Source organism: Lepisosteus oculatus, chromosome 1 (assembly GCF_040954835.1).
Source record: "Lepisosteus oculatus isolate fLepOcu1 chromosome 1, fLepOcu1.hap2, whole genome shotgun sequence".
In the NCBI taxonomy this organism is placed as follows: Eukaryota; Metazoa; Chordata; class Actinopteri; order Semionotiformes; family Lepisosteidae; genus Lepisosteus; species Lepisosteus oculatus.
The window spans coordinates 11,981,073-12,004,189 of record NC_090696.1 but is presented as its reverse complement, the minus strand read 5'-3'; the positions used below and the strand labels follow the sequence as shown (position 1 = coordinate 12,004,189).

The window sequence follows — 23,117 nt, the reverse complement described above, 5'->3', positions numbered from 1 at the left end:
GGTAATTTCAGAGAACACAACAAACAATCCCACAGTCCTAGGGCTTTCTAACCTACGTAGTTCCCTAGTGGAGCCACTAGGTAAATGCCTTGCTTGAGCTCTCTGTGTTTAACCCTAGATACAAAAAGAGGAAAATGAACACATCCCCAAGAGTCAGTGAGGTGCTTTCCAGAAAAACAGCTGAGCGGGTCACATAGTATAAACAAAATAGTTTTCATTTAACAATTGTTAACATTTTGGTAAACAAGCCTTCAACGGTACAAACATATTTGGTGAAAGATCCTTTTAGTTTATGTTGTTGCTCCAACATAAAAACTGTGTGTTGGTCAGATTACTCTACCAGTTCTTAACAGTCTGTATTGGCATTGTAAAAAATTGTCACATAAAACAGTCTGTTTTAATATTGTATTGGTTAAGTAACATGAATGAATAATCTTGTTCAAATAATAAGCTGTGAGACCTTCAAAACAACTTCAACATCTCAAAAGTTGACTAATCTAGTGTGACTACTCAAGTTGTTTTCTTGGAAGAATTAAATGTGGTCATTTTAACTCCATCAGTATAAAAATGGCTTGTGTTTTTTAGGTTTGATCCCCAGAAAGGATTCTGGTGCCAGCTACTTGAGGGAGGGAAAACTAAATGTCTAGGCAAAAGCAAAGGCAGGAAGTATCCTTCCATGGATTCTGAGGTAAATTAATTTTCCTTGTCACAAGATTTGAGATACAGGAAAGATGATGTTTGTTAGCAAACTCACCGGTACAGTTATAACTGAAAAATAATGTAAAAGGAGGTATTATACAAATGTGTGTAATATTAATGTTGTCCAGTTTACAGCTTTCTTGCAGAGCAAGAAAAGTTGAATTGAAAACTGTTGTTACTGAAATAATTTTTCAGATGCCTTTGGAGGAAAAGATATTGAAGGTCTTTCCATTAAACCTTTCAGCCATGTTCAGATACTGCATCTAGCAAGAACATTTCATCTAATTCACAACTGGCTTGTACTGCCAAAGTCATTTTTCTTTATCTGTGATATTTTCTGCCACTTCTGAAATCAAATTGTTTTCATCACTCAGAAAGAGTGATAGTTTTTATCTTGCCTTTGCTTTTTCTCTGATGTTAAGGGACCACACTGCAACAAGTCATATTCAACTATGATATACAGTTCCAAGTTCCAATCTTGTGTATGTGTCAAAATAAATTAATTTATATTTATCAGTCAATTAATATGTTTTCTTTAATGCAGTGCCTTTCCACTTTGAGCATCTTTTCAATGCTGTATGAACACCTCAAAATTTCTGCAAAATGTCTGCAGTTTTCAAAAAAACAGAACTGTTTCTTTTCTCAAAATTGTTCTTTTTTATATAGTATTAAGAAGAATGTCATAACGAGAAGTCATAATGACACATTCCAGTATTGTAAAGCTTTTAGTGATGGAGTTTAAATCAAACAAATAAGGCAAAACCAATGTTTAAAAGCAAGTCTAGTACACAAATTTGTAAAGGATATTAGCACATCCCTCTGTATCATAAATGATTCTGAGCATGGTCGTTTGGTTTCAAGCATAGTATAATAATAACATGATTAACAGGAGACAGACTTAAAAGACAAAGGTATATTTACAGTAGTTACAAACTAACCACAAATTTGTGAGAAATACAAATGATTATCTACATTCAAATTATACTTTATACATACAGTTATACAACGACTGTGAGTCCAAATGTTCAGGTAGTCTAAAGGTACCCTCACTTGTCCCCTCAAAGATGGACCAACTTTAAATCAAACTAGCCAAGACACAGTTGGTTAGGTAATGCAGTTTTCTACACAGCAAAAGACCCTCTATGGGATAGTCTGTTCTGTGAAATGGATCTAAACTGGGACAACCAATTCTCTTGGAAAGATAATGCATTCCAGAGATGCCTGGCAGGTATTTAAAGGAAATATGTATTTACTCCAATTTAAATCCACAGTCTCTTTTTCTGAAATTGATAGTTGGTTTCTTCAATGCTAAAAAAATAATGTTTCAGTCCTCAAAGTGTACAGGGTCAGGAAAATGTTTTTTAAATTCCCTAGGTTAGTCCATATTCTTGTAGATGGTAGACCTAAACCATAGACCTTCAGGAACCTTAGTAAAAAATTAAGATAATCAGATTAAATAAATAACACCAAGACAAAAGATAGATATGCATTATTTAATTTTCAAAATGATACAACTGTAAATAGCCTCATGTGAATATGTGAAGCCTTATGTTCTATAACCAGCGGCTCCTCTCTTGGCTGCAATGGCTACAACTGGACATTTCATTTAACTGTATATCGGTCTCTCGCATCTGTTTTTTAGATATTTATGACCGTTCTTCCTTAAGAACTGCTTCAAGTCTGAAATTTAAATTTGAGGGTCTTCTTGCATGAACAACTAGCTTCAAGTTCTGCCACAACATTTCAATGGGGTTAAGGTTCCAGACTTTGACTTAGCCAGTCTAAAATGTGACATTTCTTCTTCTACCATTCTGTTTTACATCTGCTTGTAGTGTCGTCTTGTGCACTTTCAACTCAGCTTCAGCTATCCAGCCTGACATTCTCCTTCGGAATTTGCTGATACAAAGCCGAATTCATGGATTGCAAACCATCCAGTTCCTGGGGGCAGGAAAGCAGCCCACAAACCACAATATTCCCACCACCATACTTGACAGTGAGGAAGTGGTTCACCGTAGAGCACCTGAACGATCCACAAGACTATTGGAAAAATTAAAAGAAATAATTATATGTGGCTAAGCTAGACAATGAACTCCAATTTTTTTTCCAGAGCTCCAACTAAAACTGACCCTTAATTGAACTGTGGAGTGAACAAAATGCTTAGCGGCTGTGTGTAACCCATATTGGTATAATTAGTTTTCCTGGAACATACTGTAACAGATTATAGGATTCATACTGCCACTTGATACAACAAACCAACAAAACTAGGTTTAGTTTTTATATGTCCTGGATAGCCCAGCAGCCGATAGGCAGGGTATGTGTAATCCTGCTTGGTTAGAAGAGAATCACTACAGGGATATCTACTCAAATCCACAACTTGTTAAAAAATAAAACAAGCAATAGCAGTAGAATAGGCCTTCTGAGGTTTGGCAAGAAATAATGTGAACTCTCCTATATCTGGAGCAGACATTACTTCTATACTTCAGAGCTGACATTAATTAGGAATGGACTTTGGTTTACTCAGTACAGGTTCTGAAAAAAATGTTTCTTAAAAATATAATGGTTTCTTAATTTTCATGTCTCAGATACTACTGATTCACTGACAGTATTTGTTTTCTATATTTTTCTATATTGCGTTTTACTTGGAATGTTAAATGCTATGTTGATCTAACACATCATGAAGATGAAGTCAGATGAAGTGCATTAGGGAACAACATTTTATAGCACAATAATCATGAGCATTGATTAAAAGTGGACTGTTGGCACTTCTGCAACACATCAATGGATCCTATCTCTCTTTCTCACATTTTTCCAGATAGTAAAATATTAGTGGACTACTCCATGGTATTATTTAACGATGTATATAATAACTAATACAAACTAAACAAAAATAAAATTAGAGTATTTGAGAATATCTGACAATTGACAAAATAACTGTAGCGACCCTGCAGCAACATCTGTTGTTGGTTATGTGCAGTATGCAAGTGTGTGCATGTGCATCCTTGTTCTGGTGTGCTTTATGAGTTGCTGGCTGTAAATCACGGCGAGTGAGAAGAGAGAGAAACCATTAAACTCCTTTGTCCTGCGCCTCCTTGTTAACGCCACAAAAAAAGAATCGGTGCTACACAATTAACAACACAATGAAATGACTGCAAGGATTATGACATGGCACAAAAAAATTAAAATGCCAAATTGTGTATAAACTTCCACACCCAGTGCCGTTTTCCAGTTCACTTTAGTGATTTATTCTTTAAATTGTTCAACCACCGTCATTCATTCATTTTTGAGGTAACAAGATGAATGTGGGAAACATTACAATTCACCAAACTCCTCTGTCAAAGTGCTCCTGTCCTGGCGGGATTTGATTCAGTTATGGATCCCAAGCATGTACAGCACGCTTTTTCTGTAACAGGTGAAATCATCTCATTTTGTCCCACAATCATACATTTGCTTGATAAATACTAGATTATTATATAATAATAGTTGTGTTTTAGTCTTCCTCAGAGATCTAAAACTTGAACTTTTGCTCACTTTTGCAAGTCGTTATGGAAATACTGCTCTTTTGCATGAAGAAACTGTTCTTTCTTGACAAGGATTTAGTATAAATGAACATTGATTTGTGACTTTTACATCAATAAAACCACTGTACCACTACATCACCCACAACATAGCATTTCACAGGCCTTTTGTTCCAATCCAATTATTCTGTGCTATTCCAGGCTCCTTCAAGTTCACCTTGGCCATTTTATATTACCTTACCTTCAGGTTTATTCTAGACAAACAGACATTAGAAACCTGAAGTCAAGCAAAGCATTTTTGACTTTCTACACTGTGGTTTTTGCAAAAATGTGTGCATAGTGTGGAAATGTTACATTTTTATTATTTTTATCTATGAAAGTTTTCTAACAATTTAATCACTTAGCAAAGTGAGCCAATCTCTTTATTTCCTATTTCCATGACAAAGCATTGAAAAGTTTGTCGTTAAAGCTCTTATGCTTTCTTTCTTTGCAGTCTAGAGCATTCCTGTCAAGATACTACAAAGACCACAACATTGAACTCTCCAAACTGTTACACAGACTTGGACAGCCACTGCCTTCTTGGCTAAGAGAGGAACTGCAGAAAGTGAGATAGCAATGAAGAAAATCTTCAAGAAAGGACTTTGTTCAACTTAGGACTCAACAAATCTTTGAGTGGCTGCCAAAAAATAGAGCTGGATTTTGTTTTTCAAAGATGTACCTCTTCAGGAAAGGAAACCCATGTTTAAATGTTTCCATGTGCTGGCATGTGGTGTTAAACAGTCAAAACCCTGTAGAAGCCTGATAAAGAGTGTTGCCTATAGAAAACGTGCAACAGTATTGGAAATTCAGTCTGGAGCCTGCAGAATGAGTAACCATAATTAATTGAGCAGGCATGCACTTGTGACTGCAGTGACTTTTTAATTTATGATTCCAGTGCAGTGCTGGTTAGCTGGCTGGTATCTGTGGTGATAATTTGCACTAAGTTATGTCCCATGCCCCACTCACTGAGTGTTTCGTCTTGTATGTATAGAGAGAATATTAGATAAAACACACAGCAGAGCTTGTAACTAGTTCAACTGGGCATGCTAAGAGTACATTGGGGTGATTCATTTAAATTAAACAATGCCTCAAATGGTTTGTGGGCTCATTGTTTCCCGGAATAATATTTAAATAAAGCGTTTTTTTCTGACTGTTTGCTGCACAATTTGCTATGATCACCTTTCTGTCAATCACCCTGCACTGAGTATCACTTCTCTGTTTGTCTCACTGCATTGGAAAAAAATCACTTTTGACCTCCTTTCATCTTTAATATCAGATTCCATTTGTGCATTATTTTCAAGTGTCTTTAAAAGATGGTGAACAAGAACGTACTTTTGAGCATAGTGAGTTTTTGAACATATTTATAGACACAGGACCTTACAGTACATTTCATGTAGGAATATTGCCTAATATATATTTTTCATCCCTTTTCTAACTGCTTTAGCCAATATAAGGTCACAGTACCTACAATATAATACAACATTCTTTATGGTGTGTATCCATCAGGAACACAAATATTATTAGAATCTTGTAAAATATTTATTTACTAGTAAAGATCTTACTGACATTTGTAACTTAATTTCATTTACATAAATTTTCTCTGAAGACACTTCTTCTTTAAATATGCTATGTTTAAACAGTATGTATATATCAATGAAACCTTGCTATCTTTCTTCACTAAATCTATTTTCCTGTTTGGTACAAAATGAGTCCAGAAAACACCCAACCACTGTTATCTGCATATTGACAGATTTACATATACAGTACGTATATACTGTAGCATACTGCATCCGACCAAGAGGTTCTCAGATCTGTAAGAACTGGAATTGTGAGAAGTAAGATGGTTACAAGCCAAGTACATATAAACAAGCACTAATTAGATTATTAATTGTGATATTTAGGGAAGGTAAATCATAGGAATTGTTGTTATTCTCACAAAAGCCTTACAGTTATTGTCACGATCGTAACCCCTCCTCTTAAGGGCGCTCCAGCCCTTCCTCGTTTGTATCATTCCTGCCACTTGTTCCTTGTTTCTCCCCTGTTCAGTTCGCCTTTATAAGCCAGGCGCTCACCTTACTCGTGGCTCTGCATCTGATCCCCACATCGTGCGAGCCCGGGACCTGGTTGCGCCTGATTCCGTTATGTTTTTAACTTCCTGCTCCTGTCCTTGTTCCCCCCGCTGGTCCCAACCCGGCCCCTGATTTTAATCTCCTGTTTGAATGGATTTCCCAGCCTTGGACCTTTCTGCTTTCATTTTTGGATTCCCCCTTTTGGATTTATTCTGGACTGTTCGCCTCGGCCACACCTCCCCGGATCACCAGCACCGCTTGGACACGCCCCCCTGTTTTCATCCCTTTTTCTGCATGACTTTTCCCTAGTGTTTCCTTCCTCACTTTTTTGGATTGTGTCGTCCGCATAGGGTCCGGAAAGAACTGTTCGTTACAGTTACTGTTATCAGAGGGGTATACAGTAAGACTTGCATACTCTTTCTCTTTTGATATTCACCTTAAAATAAAGTTTAGTAAATACTTCAGATGAGTGTAGAACTCGGATAGGCAATAAGTTATTTTAAGGTAAAATCATCAGTTCAAGGGAAATAAATTTATTAGGGTGAGTAATAGAATACATTTATTGTTCTAACAAAATATACAATAATAGCTGTAATGAAGCTTTAAAACATAGCTTTGAATTTATCAGTAATATTTTAAGCATTGCTAAACTATTATTTTATAATATATATAGAATCATTATTAGGGATTTTTGCTCATTTAGAATACAGTATGTTGTAATTTGCTCATCCAAGTAAAATGTGTTTTACTACACTGGATGGGTTTGAGACATTTATTAGGATAGTTATGATTCATTTTAATTAAAAAGTACTGTATATTAAACATGAAAGCATGCAATTATTGAAAGACATCTGCATGCTTTTCAGAATTACTGGTTTGTTAGAATTTCTTCAATCCAAAAACATACAAGGAATTACTAAACAGCTTTAGGACTGTTGTTGAAAATAGAGTAATAGTCACATTATAACATGTTAAAGTTGTATGGTTGGATTTTTTTTAGTTCTTTTGAGTAAAGGTATGTGAGGGATGAACAATTAATATATTACCCTTTTAAGGTGTGTACTTTATTTAAAAATGCTATAAATTTTACATTTAATTGTGATTACAGCAGCAAATCAGAAATTCATCAGACTACATTTTCCAGTCTAATGTCAGTATCCCATTATCACTGTAGTTTCACCAACATTAGGCACATTTGAACAATTCATTATTTTGATGCTTTCTTAGTAATTTCTCTATATTTCAATCAAAACCAGTTATGTCTATAAAGTTATTGTGAATTTCTAGAATTTATTTTAATACTGTTACCAGGCTCAGCAAACATAGTGCCTCGTGTTGATATATCTGGGAAATTATAATATTTTTGTGCACTTAAATCAGTTCTGTAAGAGTGCAATGTGACTTTATTAACACTAGATGCCGATCTAGTTCATTATTGTTAATTAATTCCCAGCATTCTATTAAAATAGATTAAAAAAGAAGACCCAGTCAAAATAAAACACAAGAAATGCAGTAGTTCATGCATGCACAGGGTATATTCTGTGTTATGGATATAATAAGTGGCACTTTAACCACTGTTTTTCAATTAATCAGAACACAGTTGTTCTTCAGAATAAATATAATTGTTTCAGAAAGCTACATTCTTTTAGACCTTTTTATGAAAAATGGCATAGCCTACTTTGATTAAAACTGCAATATGTTTTTAATTCAAGCTAGCCAATATTTTCCCTCCAGACATGCCATAATAACTAGGCCATTCACTTCTTTGTATTAGTACAGCAAAATGTTTGTTGAAAGTTTACAGTGAATGTCATCAGAGAAATTTTTTTTTTCTCTTTTCAAAGCAGAAAGGTCCTCTAAACTGGCTTTATGCCAACTCACCAGTGTGTACTAGATAAAAGAGTGCTTCTTTCTTCTTAATAACCTCATTTCCTCGGGGAGAAGTGAAATACTTTTCACAATTCAGTTTTACTGGTGGCACCTGAATTTATTGTATCATTCAAACTGAATGCAATTACTGGAAATTGTTTCTCTAGAGTAAAAGGAAATATCACAAATACGAGCATTTATAATGTCAATTTGAAAGGCTAGAAATCATGTTTATTGCAAATCTTGACCACAGATTAACTGCAATGTGAATATTTTCTACCCACTCCACCAATTCAAGATATTGAATTGAAAAGTAATATGATCTATTTTAGGTTACTACAGTATGCACTGTTTAATAAGAGTATTAGAATTCTCGTTAGTTTTTTTATCTTGTATAACTCTCAAATCACAATATTGAAGTCACAACAATGTTGAAGTCACATAGATGCAGATATATTGGAAAAATTGTTAAAAACTTCCTTAATAACTAACTTATAAAATTCATTTTCTGGAATGATATACAAAGAACTCATTATTACAGTCTCTCAGAAAAGATTTTTTTTACTGAATCTGAATTTGAAGTCTTACACATATGAATTACTTTTCATTTATTTTTATCTTTTGAAGTTTGTAATAATCCATTAAAAAACTATTTACAAAATACTCCTTTAGAATAAATCACACACACAACATTTTTGTGCTTGCAGGTTAAACCGGCATTACCTCTTTTAATGCAGGGGTCTGCTGTCTTAACTCAATAGTTACAGTAATATCAATAATTTTGTGTGAATATGTACACTACCCCAAGAATATTACATACCAGATTAATTGGCTTTAAAAACTAAATTTAGAGCCCTCTTTTCTTATAGTTATAATAAACGTTATTCTATGTAGCGCCTTTAAAGGTGGCTTCTCAAAGCGCTTTACAGAATGACAACAACAATAAATAAAAAGAATACGCAAGATAAAACTCACTTACAATACACAGAGGAGAGTGTGGATGGTGGTGCTAAGTACAGTAGGAGCAGAGGGGTAAAGAATGGAACCAGTTAATTAAAGGCTCTTCTAAAGAATAAGGTTTTGAGTCTGGATTTGAAGGATTTTAGGGAAGGTCTCTCTGATATTCTTGGGGAGAGAGTTCCAGAGCTTGGGGGCATAACATGAGAAGGCACTGTCATCCATAAAATGTAGACAGGCTTGGTGGATAGTTAGGAGACCAGAATTAGAAGAGTGAAGGTTGCAAGGTGAGGAGTTGGGCGATAAAAGTTCAGACAGGTACTGAGGTGCCAAGCCATGCAGAGTCTTATAGGTGAGCATAAGGGTTTTAAAGTCCACACGGAATTTGACGGGAAGCCAGTACAAGGACTCCAGGATAGGAGTAATATGAACAGTTGCACTGGACCTGGTCAGGATTCTGGCTGCCGAATTTTGGACATACTGAAGTTGCAGTACATTACAGTACAGACTACATTATAGTAGTCAGATCAGTAGATCACCTTTACAGCCAGAGTTAGTGATAACATAGGGCATAGTCTAGCAATATTTCTGAGGTGAAAAAAAGATGTTTTGACAATATGCTGCACATGTGGCTCGAATGTTAAGCCAGAATCGAATATCACCCCAAGGTTTTTCAATTTAGACTGAAGCTCAAATACAGAACCATCTACAGATTGGGTTACAGGATTGGCTTTACAAAGTTGATGACGTCAGTCTTGTCACAGATAAGATGAAGGAAATGTTGAGGCATCCAAGTTTTTATGTCAGAGATGCAATTAGATAGAATAGAGACAGCCACATCAGTGTCAGGTTTGGTATGGATGTATATTTGAGTATCATCAGCATAGAAATGATAACTGACGCCATGTGATCATAAAAGCTGACTAAGTGGAAACATGTAAATGCTGAAGAGCAAGCAGCCCAGTATTGAGCCCTGAGGAACACCGGACTTAACAAGACTAATTTCAGATCTATACCCATTAAGAGAGACAAAGTGACAGTGATCAGTGACGTAAGACTTGAACCATTTGAGAGCAGTGTCAGAAACTTCAAACAGTCTCAAAGCGAGAAAGCACGATGTCATGGTCAACAGTGTCAAAAGCAGCACTGAGATTAAGAAGGATGAGTACAGAAAGAACCAGAATCAGAAGGTAGTAAAAGATCGTTCTTGCTAGATAAGCTCATATATTGTGTCTATACAGTGTTAAATACACGTACAATGTTGTCAATTTAAATCCTCGCTCTCAAGGTGTGACTTTGTCAATGACTCACACTGAGTGGTGTACTAGCCTTTTCACTGTGGGTGAGAAGCCCTGGAAATATTATGTATGTTTATGATTTACCACCCATAGAGGTGGTGACCCATAAGGCTAATTTGTGATGAGACAGGTTCAACACAGTTCAGCGGGAAAAAAAAGAATCTCTACAGGCCAGTGAATCTCGATATTTATTTCTTTGAAGAGCTAAAGAGGCGCCTGGTATCTACTGCAGGGATCACTGCCAGTGCCATGATGTTTAATCATGTTTCTCCTTTTTCAACTTCAGATTTTAATGTATACAGATGATATTTAAATCACGTTTTCCAAGTACAAGAGCAAAACGTTTATGAAAAGCTGAACTGAACTTCTATTCCATTCTTTAAAAAGTGCCATGTTTAATAAATATTTAATGTGTGTCATCTTTAATAAATCTATAATTGTTTAAAAATAAACATGAAATGCAGTATACATTAGACTTTATATTATAAACCTTCTTAGTACCCTTCAATTTGACCAAGTGATTTCTTATTCTGCTTTACTGTTATGACTTTATGTTAGAACCTTGTTCAATTCAAAGCCAAATGTATTAATTTTAAGTAATCCATACATACTGTATGAACATATTCAGTACCTGTTTTCTAGTTCATTAGATTGATGCTAAGCAGATCAAAGCGATTTGAATATCAGTATGTCATCTTACCTTATGGATAAGGTATTCTATACTTTTAAAAGAAATAGTTTTCTTGATATTCAAAGAGGAATATCAGGTCCTAAATACTGCAAAAATGTTTTTTAATTATAAATGTAATTATAAACATAGTACAACAGCAAAACATGCACTGTTTTATTTTTGGAAGAGCAGCAGTAGCTCACTGAAAGGTTTTCTTATACCTTCAGATAACTGTTTCAAAATACTCTGTAAGGTAATTTTGGATTATTGTTTTGGAAAATTTACATACCTCCTGACTACTCATACTTAATCATTTGATTAATAGGGATTATACTGGGGATTGTTTAAGATTCTTCTTTAAAAAAACCTTTTTAGATCTATCTATACAGTAAATAGGTTTATAAAGTACGCTATTTATAGTAATGGATATCCACATAGTAGAGTATGTGCCAGTAGCTCATAAAAAAGGCCTAAGTTGGATTTTTATACATGACAGTATCAGGAGTTGATCAGTGTGGACTTCAAGCCTTCATATGGTGTTATTAAATACAGTCTAAACCATTTCCTCATCTAATTCTCCTTTCCATCTACATAAGGCTTAACTCACATGAACTTCTATGGTATGAATAGGAATTTATTTACGCTAATGAAATTTAGAATACAGGATATGACACGTCATTAGATCAGGAGTGAGATGCTCTAAAGCAAAATATGGCCAAGAATGATATACTGAATATCAATCACTACATGTTGTGAACATGATATATCAGTTTAAAAATATTTATATTATGCAATAAAATAACATTGCTTTAAAACAAAATAATTACAAATAATATATTAAAACAATCTGATTTCTTAAACACACAACATATTGCTGTTATCTGATTTTTCAAAAAAAATAGTTGTTATATATGAATAGTGTTAACATAAACAGCAATATGTGTATTTAAAGTATGCTGTCCTTTTGTATAAAATATAATCTCAAATTCATAGCAAACAAATTATATAAAGTATCTTTAATTGTATCTTAGATGATAATTTAATGTCAGAGGGCTCTCCTGCTTCTTTCCATAACATATTACAATGTGTTGAAGTTAATGTACTGTAGCTCTCACTATGTATGGATGGATTCCCTCTGTAAACCTATCTACACTTTATCTATTGTTACTGTTTTGAAACATAGAAACAGACCCGTGTTTTATCCCTTGAGAGTCTCCGGATCTGAGTATAAGACTCAGGAATGTAGTGAGATAATAACTTTTCGTAATAACAGCAAATCTGTTTTGACCTTGTTTTTTTTAAAACATTGCACTGGTTTTAGAAGCAGCAGAGTGAAAGTGAAATCTGCTTGATAAAAAAGGAGATACCATGAGCGGCAACAACTGAAGATGTGAATTGCCAGGAGAAATTTTCATTCAGCAGCAGATGGGGGGCAGCTGATAGAAGGAATCTGTAAGATTCTGATTGATGAAGAGATTCTGGATGATAATTAGCAGCCACGGAAAACCAAGACAGGGATTCAGTGAACCCATGGCAAAGAGCTGTGCCTGTCAAATACAGCTAAAGAAAATCTCAGATGATATCTCTCCAACAATATACGTACGTATGGGTTATTATACACGAATAAATGAGTTTGGCAAAAAAAAAACATACAATGGAAGGGAGAACAATATTATCCTTTTTTGCTTTACTGTAGTTTCAGAAATATCCTTGCATTTCTGAAAAGCTGTCTCTTCTCTTGTAATATACTGACATTCGTAAGAAAGTTGTCTCAGTATGTGAGGAGCCCAATATGCTTTCTCAATAGAAACTTATACCACTTGGTGGGGGGGGAGGGGTGCATTGATAAATAAGCTAAGGATTCTTGCATATTAAATGAATTCATTTCCATGCAAACAATTGGTGTCCTTCTTCTAATTAGTGGAAACCTAAGGAAACAATAAGAGAACTGTCACAAAAGCGTTCTTTCAGGACCCTATGCAGACAACACGATCCGGGGTAGAGTGGGGGAAAAAGCATGCGTGAGTCGGGAATGAAAACAGGGGACGTGTCCATGGTGCGCTGGTGTTCGGGGGAGGTGTGCCCGAGGCAAACAATCCAGGAATAAGTCCAAGAGAGAATCCAAAAGGAGGCAAAAATCCAAAGCCGGGCTGTCCATCCAAGACAAACGGGGTTAAAAACAGGAACCGGGTCGAGACCGGAACGAGAACGGGAACAGGAACTAAAACCTTAATGGGATCTGGCGCTTCCAGGTCCTGGACTCACCTGGTACGGAAACCAGAGCAGAGCCTGGAATAGAGTGAGTGTCTGGCTTTTAAGGAGAACTGAAAAGGGGGTTGGAACAGGGAGCAGGTGCGGTGGATGAGTAGAAATCAAGGAAGGGCTGGAGCGTCCTTAAGAGGAGGGGTTTACAAACATGACAAGAACAACATATACCAAAAGATTGGGGTAAAATGGTCTGCTTCACCATTTTTTTGGATTACTAGCATGATTGTGACACTTTTCTACTATAAGTGAATTAGTTACAGTGATGAGAAAGGATAACAGCTTAACTTGTTCTCCTTAACAAATTAAGCTGTAAAGCTGTACTTGGGGCTGGACTGCTGTCTGATAAATCATGTTAGGATACGTATGTGAACTATTACTTGAATTTGGGAACAGGTTGCATTTTACAATAATTCTCTGTGTTCACACAAGCCAATATATTTAATGTACAAGCATACTAAGTTCCTACAGTATGTCGGGAATTACAGACATGTTCCTCGTCTTTTCTAAAAGTACATAATTTTAGGTTGCCATCATATTTAGACTAATACCTGTGGTTTACTTTAAAAGGGTGTAGGAAGGTGGCCTCTAGTTCTGGCTCCTAGTTTTAGGCACAAGAGGGCGCCTAAAAGTCCTCATAATTCGAACATCTTAAGCACTGTCCAGGAATTTACTCATGCAAACAAGAGGAAACGATAGTGCAAATGGAGATTCTGTCACGGATGTCGGAAGGGACAAACCATGGAGAGGCAGGAGAGCGGAAAAAGACCCATATGTGTAGCGGCGGAATGGGGGGTTTAGTCCTGGCTCAGCAGTTCAGGAGTCATATAGGAACCAAAGCCCTCAGGCAGCAGACGTGGGGCGACCTGGTGCTAGGCGGGTCTCAGGACATCCGAACGTCAATGCTGAGCGAAGGAGAATCAGTGACCCGGAAATATATAGCCCCAGAGAGAGAGACACCGGAAGGACAGCAAAGCACTAGGGACAGGACAGAGTAGGAGCGCCCTCTAGCTTCAGAGGATGTGACAGGCACAGTCATTTAGCATTGCTTCCTTGCAGGGCTGGAGCCCTGGGTTGAATTCCAGACCTGGGGTTCCATCTGCATAAAGTTTGTATGTTTTCCTTCTTTTGTGTGGGTTTATTCCAAGGGCTCTGGTTTCCTCCCACAGTGCAAAGACACACTGGGAGTTTAATTGGCTCTGGTGTGAGTGTGGGCTTGTTTAGTTTCTGTGCCCAGAGATGGACTGACGTCCTGTGCGGAGTGTATCCCGCCTCTTCCCTGCTGCCTGTCATCAACCCTGAATTAGATGAAGCAGTTAGAAAATGGTTGGGTGGATGGTTTGCTGGTGGATGATTCTAAATTGATCCTGTACAATTATTTTTTTATGTCATCTGGTAGAAGGTCCTGTTCTGCACTGTAGATATAACTCTGTTAAGAATCTTACTTGAGAAAAAAGAAGAATTTGTACATCATACTCAAGTATTTTATTTATAATAAAAACATATGATCATTTTTAAAGTAACTCTCATGACTTAAGTAAAAAAAACTTCCCAGGAAAAGAATTAAAATGCCATATTTCTTATAAATAGTAAATAGTGTTAGAAAACGATTAGTGTGAACAATGCATGAGTGATGAACTAAATATTTCAGTTCTTTTCATTAGCCCCCTGCTGTTTGACTGTAGGCATTGAGACAAGGTTAATTTAGTTAGGGGAAAAGTTAATTAAACTGCTTTTTGAGAGAATTTTCACAGATCAAACTACGGGATGAATCTTGCAGTTAACTAAAAACAACAGGATGTCCTATATAGAGCAAATTGAGACTATTTTAATGCACGTTTCTTTATTTAATGACATGCTATCTGCACAAATATACATAAAAGAAGTTTTATTTTGCCCTGCATTATATTATAAAATGTTCGTCAAGCAGTACTGAACCTTCTTAGCACTGTGCATCATTCTAGTGATTAATTAAAACTGCGAACTGTTATCTGTGGTTCCATTTGACAATATGTCAAAATAAATAAGGGTTCAAAAACTGATGAAAGTAATTTCTTTTGTCAATCTTTTTATTTCCCTCACCTCACATCCTTTCATTCACATTCTTAACATTAATTAAAAAATGTTGGTATGAAAACCTACTTTAGAATTGCTAGGAGAAAATAATTAGGAATAAAAATATCTGCACTTTGATACTTTGATTTCAGTGTGTGCATTACCCGCATCCTGTATACAAGAAATGTGTCCAGAAGAAATAATGGGCTATATGGCCTGTTTCCGTACTTTTTCTCGAAAACGCGCAATGAATGGTCATTTGAATGCTTCCCTCAACTGAAAAAAACACATATTCCTACACTTATAACAAATAGATCTGCTCATACTGGTGTTTCAGAATGTAATTGAAAATAATTATACACGCCATTACACAATCATCCTGATTAAAATACGTAGATATAATACATATAAATTCTAAAACCAAAGGTTCTTTTTAACATGCTATAATGCTATAATAAAGTCCCAATGCCACTAGTCTGACACTTTTTTTAGAAGAAATGTTATTTTTAATAACAAAAAGCAAAAGTTCTGAAATTCTAATCTGGTTAACAGCGGGGATGGTGAGAGGTAATTAATTGAAAGCACGGACCAGTTTATTACTTTGACTTTTCAGATCAACATCCTGGCAGAAAAGCATCCAGTACTACTCCGGTGCATTAGGTGGCGCAAAACGTAACTGAAATGCGTTTCGTGTTAAAACACAGCGCTGCTTAGTTCCTTATGCAGAATGAAGTAGGGCGAAGGTGTTGTTTCACCATCCTCATTAATCCGTTTTGTGTAAAAGTAAGTTTAGTTGGATCTGTAAAAAATGGCATTAAGGTTCGTGTTTCCAAGAGGTCGGAGAAAAACAAAATGTAATATGTCACGTAAGAACTTCACAGCAGAGGCTTTTCCATGCAAGACCTCTGCCATGATAAGGTAGGTGAGCCATGTGCGGGAGTAGAAAGTTAGAAATAACCCAACGGAAACAATGTTCACAATAAACTATGCCTTCATAGTAATTTTAAGATACGGTACATATTCAGAACAGCTTGATCTGGCCATTTTGTCAGGTATACTGTACTATAGAACCATCTGTTGACTTGAAGTTGTGGCAGAGTCTGCATTGTATTTTCAATATTGTGATTTAGCGAATTTATTAGTATTGCCAACCTTTAAGTTTTATGTCGTATTCGGCTGTAAATATTAGTCATGCACGAAAATGAAAAGTCTAATGGCAGTGTATAAGGACGATTACTTGGAAAACTATTTTCTTTTCTCCGTTCAGAATGACACATTATTCATTTATTTTTAATCGAATCATTTTTTATTCCCTCAAGGTATCGCCTTAAGAAAAAAAGCAAGATGAACATAAAGGGAAATGTTTAGCAGGTAATGTTTAAATATACTTACCATCATAATAATGCAATTGAAAGTGATGGCTTTGTGTGCTATTGTGAAACCAAATACGAATGTAAATGACATTTTTACAGATTTTCAATTAAATGTTAATGTTATTACTAGGACTGCATTTAAAGTCCAAAATAATGTAAAGGAAAAATACTAGAGCTTCTGTTAGTGAGGGAAAATTCTCTCTCTTTAGTGCATTATTGAAAATAAAAAGTTGTAATTATAAAATATTAAAGCTGTTAGCATTTACGACTGCTAGAGCAGTGTCGAATGAAGGTACGATATCTATTCTTGATGCTGCTCACATGTAGATCAGTCCATGAAAGCCAACAGGTTTTGTAGCTCCAGGATCTTCTGCAGCCTGAGGCCTGCATTACATCCACCAATTAGCATTGGTGGTTAAGAGCCATGGTGGCACACTGCCTTGCAGTGCTGGGGTCCTGAATTCAATTATATGCGTGGAGTTTGTTCTCCCTGTATTCATGTGGGTTTTTTCTGGGTGCCCTGATTTCCTCCCATAGTCTGAAACATTCTGGTAGGTTAATTGGCTTCTGGGAAAACTGGGCTTGAGTGTGTTTGGTCTGTGTGCCCCTGTGATGGACTGGCATCCTGCGCAGGGTGTGTCTGTCCTTGCACCCATTACTTGCTGGGATAGGTTCTGACTCCCCTGCAAGCCTGAATTGAAAATAGTGGTTAGAAAATGGATGGATGAATGCAGGGCCAAGCTGAAACAAAACCAGGTACTGCAAGACCAGGATTGAGAACCACTGCGTTTGAGGGATTTGAGGGAATGAGAGTCAGCTTCACTCATAGTCTTCTCTGTTTGAGACTAAGAAAGTTCAGTGGTTTTTTTGGTGCAGGACTTCCCTTTAGTCCCCAGAATGTGTGGTTGCTCTTCTCTGGACATGTACCAGAGCGGCAATATCTTTTTATAAAGCGGTAGCTACAATTCTACACGATACCTCATTTTGAATATTACTTTATTTTTTTACAATTACTGTTATAAATGCTTTGAGATGCCACTTTTAAAGGTGGTATATAACATAAAGTTTTAAATTATTATACAATTTACACGTGACATCTCTTGATATACATTCTACACTTTAAACAGTGTATTCTAACATTTTATTTGCCTGTTGTTTCCTTTTTGCCTATTCACTACTTCATCCAGGTGGGGCTGACATTGATGGTGGTGGAGGGGAGGCCACATTACCTGTAAAGCACTTTAAATGGAGTGTCCAGAAAAACAGTATTTAAAGTGTAAGCAATTATTATTAATTATTTATTAATTATACTTTTTTGTTTCATGTTTCTATGCCGTTTTGCTACTACAGGTCATTTACAGTGAGAATTACAGAATGAGCATGTTTTTTTTTGTTTCCTGCATTTTTTTTAATTTAACATTGCATTTCAGGGCATTTTAGCACTCATTTCTTTTTTTAGAAGCTAAACATGTGAAACTAAAATAACAGTGGAAGCTAGGAGTTTGTTTTGCTGGAGAGTGCAGAGTGCAGAGCATATTTTGGATTTACAGTATATCCCTCTAGGTTTCTCTTCCACGTTACCATGGGAACTGTGTTCATAATGGCAGATTCCCTTCCTAGGCGTGGGACAGCAAGTCCTTGTTCCTGACAAGTTTTTATCATGTTGTGTTATCATGTGAAGTGGCAGAAGAACAAGGAACATTTTCTCATTCTATATAATTTGCTTAAGAAGTCTACAGAGTGATAAAGTATAACAATAAAGTAGACTTATCCCAAATGTTGTTAAAAGTTGGTTTACTATTATCACTACTTAAGTTACAGTCAGGAAACAAAGTTTATGAACCCAAATATAATTATGGGAATTAGAATGTCTTGACGTAAAATCCTTGAGTATTTAAAACCAATTTGTTTCAATAACCAAAGAGGTTATTTTTTACCAATTCAGTGTGTTTAAGAGACAATTAGATTTAATGAGACCTTTCTCAAGCTAAACACACATTCAGCTGTTAATTTAGTCCCAAATATTTAGTTTCTCCAAAATATTAGTGCAGAAAATTCCCTGAAATGCATGTTAATTTGAAAAATGAAGGAGAATAAAAATTAGTAATTAGGAATGAGCATATGTGAAATAAGTGAATCCCTAGTAGGTAACTATTTTTTGTATATAATCCAAATGTATATTGCAAAGCCATAAGATATGCATACTTCATCTTTTATTACGACTTTCATGAAGATCAAATCACTTTTTAAATATAAAATGGACCTTTGTCCCATTCGTAGTGTATGGTATGGGGGGTATACTCCAGTATAGGGGGTTCACAAATTTTATTTTGAAACTTCAACTATTGTTCTTTATAATCACTGTTTTTATTATTTTTGGTAAATACTGTTGTTTTTTGTTCTATTTTTCAAGTCCTGTAAAGCACTTTGAAACACTACTCTACAAACAATGAACAGGCAGATGATGATGATGATTAATTATTGGTTGTTATTATTCAAGGTAAAGCCCCTTGGAAGATTTAGAAGACTGATTTAGAGATGCATGAAGGGTCTGAATTATTAAAATTGAATATTAATGGTAAGTGTGTTCTACAGTATATTTGTTTTTCTTCAAGAAACCACTGCAGATTTAACTGCTCAAAAATTGAGCACCTGGATAGCTTTTACATTTATCAATTACTTAATTACCAAATGTTTTTATTTAAAGAATTTCACTGTGGTCCCAATAAATACCACATACACTCTTGTGTATGTCAGAAGACAGAACAACTTTTCAGAAATCCTCATGAAAGGCATTTTAAATTTGATGACATTTGGTGGTGTAGTATCTCAAAGTAAACATGGAATATATGTCCAGGAAAGATGGTAGAAAACAATCCTGATTAGTTAGAAATAATCTGCTTTTGATTTTTGTTAAATTCTGTCTTGGGTTTCTTTTCCACGTTACCATGGGAACTGTGCTGACAATGGCAGACTCCCTTCCTAGGCGTGGGACAGTGAGTTCTTGTTCCTGACAAGCCTCTTTCTTGTAGTATTAAGTACTACAGTGTCAGAGCAAGGGACATATCCCTGTGTTGTAAACATATTTTGGACAAAACCGTAAAACAACAGAGTTATTAAGTTCAATGAAAAATGTACACTGGTATTTTTTACAAAGTGACCTTATTGTACACAAAACACTCTTATAGGAAGGCACTTCATAATACGAACATGAACATACATTTTTATTCATGATTTAGCATTTCTTTTTTTTCCAACATTCTTTTATAGATCAAGCACTGCCAGTAACATAAAAACCGTTTTAATGGTTTTAGAACGCACTTACTTCTTATGCATTGTAATGAGATCTGAGGTAGTAGTTTCTTTTTTATGTAGCTTTTATGAAATAATTATTGTCCTTAGAAAAATAAAGAAAGTTACAAAATATAGTATACAAGTAGTTTGTAAATGTGGTTTATTTTTTAAACTAAAATGCATTTTTTTTTCCAGTCCAGAATTTACCGTGTGTGCGTGTGGAATTTTGGATCTGCCCAATGGGGACGTCACAGAGATGTAATCAGTATTCAGGGTTTGCAGTATGCAATGAATACCAACTGGAAGCCGTTACTGTCCATCTTGTGAGATAATACATCTGCCTCTGAAGCCAGAATTTATTTTTCACTTTTCAAACTGCCAGCTAGGCTCACTGCTTCAACTCTGTCACAGCTAGACCTGCAATGTTGAAAACAGCTGGCATACATCCTTGGGAACTTCTGTTGCCAGGATATTTGTCTCATTTCTGTACCGAATGCAAACAGCAGGGCTCCTGTGTCATATGGAGGGTTTTTAAAGCTGTTGGCTGCTGCATGGTTAACATATGACATCTCCCTGCCAATTGTATGCTTCTCTGTATAGCTTCCAACCAAAGCTTGCTACAGGTATAATTCAGGCTACAGCACATGCCCTGTATTCTAAGCAGAAAGATTTTTCAGAAATTTGTATTGTCGGTTTTGCAGTTTTACACCTTCCCCAGTTTGGAATTGCTTATCCTGCCCTCAACTTCTGCAGTCCCTGAGCTGAACAGAGAGAAGTCGCCTAATGAGTCTGGCCAAGATGACCAACATAGCATTATTTTGTTTGCATTTATTACCTGTTGTAAGAATAGTAATTTTTGTCTCCTGAATTAAATAGGCTTTATATGGTTGTCATATTTCTTTTTTGAAAATCAAAGTGCATATTAAAAAGTTACATGATGGCTTTCAGTGTATGTTTTTGTCTCATCAGAATACCATTTCCTACAGATGTATGTATTGTGTAAAGAAACATATAAAGGCTGGAACCAGATCAGATTCCTATCAAGTACAAGGTGATATAATATGGGCTTACATTTTTTTAAATAAAGTAATTTTCATCTTGTGGATTTGAGGATGATGTGCTGTGTAATGGGAGTTTGTTTAAATTGAACAATGTTTCTATTTAACAACAACAAAAAATCCCAATACACATTAGCTCCTTTTAGCTGCTGCATCTTGGATCATCTTGTACACAGTTTATTGGGAAGGTCTTGTGACTAGTGCTGATTCATAAAGTGGTCACAAGGGGGAGTAAAACACTTTGTCAGTGTGTTTGAAGTCTTGGTAAAATGATTTTTTTCTTTACATTTAAGTTATTTGCTGCAGGATGCTTTTCACATACAATAATGAACAGTTATCATGTTTAAAATACATTTTTGAATTTTTTGATTTTATTGAATAGTTTTCTTAAACTGTTAATGTAATATTACGTTACCCTGGCAGAACAAAATAAGCACTTGCATCATATGTCCAAGATGTTTCAGGGAGTTTATTGACCAATAAATGCATAATACCACTATACTTTTTATCTGCTGGAATGTGGAGAATTATGAATGAATAATTCATGTGAGGCAGGATTATAGAGGAAATATACAGGTATATTGAACCAAGTGTTTGGAGAAGTAGCCACTATAATGCAGTCTTCTAAACTTAAGTTCCATCTGCATGTTCCTGTAAAGTAATGACATTCTCAGGAATAAAAAAAAAATGAGAACACTTGGCTTTATGTGTGATAAGGGTCAGTTGTGGGTGATTACCTTGCCTCTCAGGGTATTTAAGGGTGTGGCATGCTCAGGCTTTTGTCTTTTGTTAGGAAAACCTGAAGCTCCTGTTTAAGCTCCTAAAAAAGGAAGAAACAAAGATGTGAGAGTGAGTTAACGTCTCCAAAGGTGGAGCCAGGTTAAATTGTTACTGACATTATTAGGAGCTATCAAATGCTGGAAGTCTCACAGTAACAGACTGCTTAGGGTGCAGCAATTATCAAGGATTTTTTCCCTGCGTTAGATGGGGAGAGGATGGTATGATGGCTAAGTGGTTTAGAAAACCTGGGGTGTTATCTGTGTGGGTTTTATGTTCTCCTCGTGTTCGGATGGGTCTTTTCCCACAGCCCAAAGACATACAGAAGGCTAATTGGCCCTGGTGTGTGTTCCCTGCAATGGACTGTCCCCATTGCTTGCCAAGATAGGCTTCTGCTCCCCCATGACCCCATGACTTGGCTAGAAAATGAATGATAAGATAGATGGGAAGACACAAGTCAATGATTCCAGCCACTGGTAATGTGGCACTTCTGATCTGTTTCATCATTCTTTAATATTCATACTTGCTCTGATTCTGGGCCCAGATATATATTATATATTATATATTATATATTGTAAGTGGGTAGCTGCGTCAGCATGCGTAGGCTGCAAAGGAACAAGTAATAGGTTTATTCCATGCTGAAAAAAAGAAGAAAGAGAACACAACGTGCACACCTGAAGAAGGCTCCACGGCCGAAACGTGTTCTCTTTCTTCTTTTTTTCAGTATGGAATAAACCTATTACTTGTTCCTATTATATATTGTATATTATTTGGGTGTGTCTGTGAAGACAATCGCTTTCTTTTTCATGTGAAGCTATTTAATGAGCAAGCCTTGCCACCATTACGCCAACTTAAGTACGTCATGCTTAATGCATGAGATACAGTACAAGTGTTCATTTTAATCTGCTGAGGCATTATATGCAGTTGTGGGTTGGCAGTTTCTATATAATGCATATTAAAATGGGTAGAGGTATACCTAATACACATTTTGCAATTATGTTGTGGAACGATACAACGGTGTAGCTATTTATTTTTTCTATAATTGCGTAATTCTTTATGATGGGGTTGTAAACCAGTCCATTTTTTACCTTTGGGTTGACCTTCATTACAGTGCTGAAAACAAACTGGGAGATTTATTAAAGCTAAGCAAGAGCTGTTTCAGTTCTTCTTCCTTGGAAA

The 23,117-nt window shown here is 35.9% G+C and overlaps 1 protein-coding gene, 1 long non-coding RNA gene and 1 other non-coding gene across 7 annotated transcripts in view; all 3 read left to right on the top strand.

Annotated features, from left to right (window-relative positions):
* Positions 1-5,418, top strand: part of ndst3 (N-deacetylase/N-sulfotransferase (heparan glucosaminyl) 3) — a 300,588-nt gene extending 295,170 nt beyond the window's left edge. For all 5 annotated transcript variants that reach the window (XM_015344002.2, XM_015344003.2, XM_015344006.2 and 2 more), the window contains 2 exons: positions 586-688; positions 4,708-5,418. In XM_015344002.2, coding sequence (XP_015199488.1) covers positions 586-688; positions 4,708-4,827 — 223 coding nt within the window. In that variant the 3' untranslated portion in view covers positions 4,828-5,418. The remainder of the gene's footprint in view (positions 1-585; positions 689-4,707) is intronic.
* A 10,700-nt stretch (positions 5,419-16,118) lies between these two features.
* Positions 16,119-21,108, top strand: LOC107076993 (uncharacterized). Its single transcript, XR_001478111.2, has 5 exons — positions 16,119-16,354; positions 16,756-16,807; positions 17,997-18,085; positions 19,310-19,387; positions 20,299-21,108. It is a non-coding gene; the product is annotated as an uncharacterized lncRNA (long non-coding RNA).
* Positions 18,380-18,506, top strand: LOC138241709 (small nucleolar RNA SNORA24). Its single transcript, XR_011190975.1, has one exon. It is a non-coding gene; the product is annotated as a small nucleolar RNA SNORA24 (small nucleolar RNA).
* Positions 21,109-23,117: the final 2,009 nt, after the last annotated feature.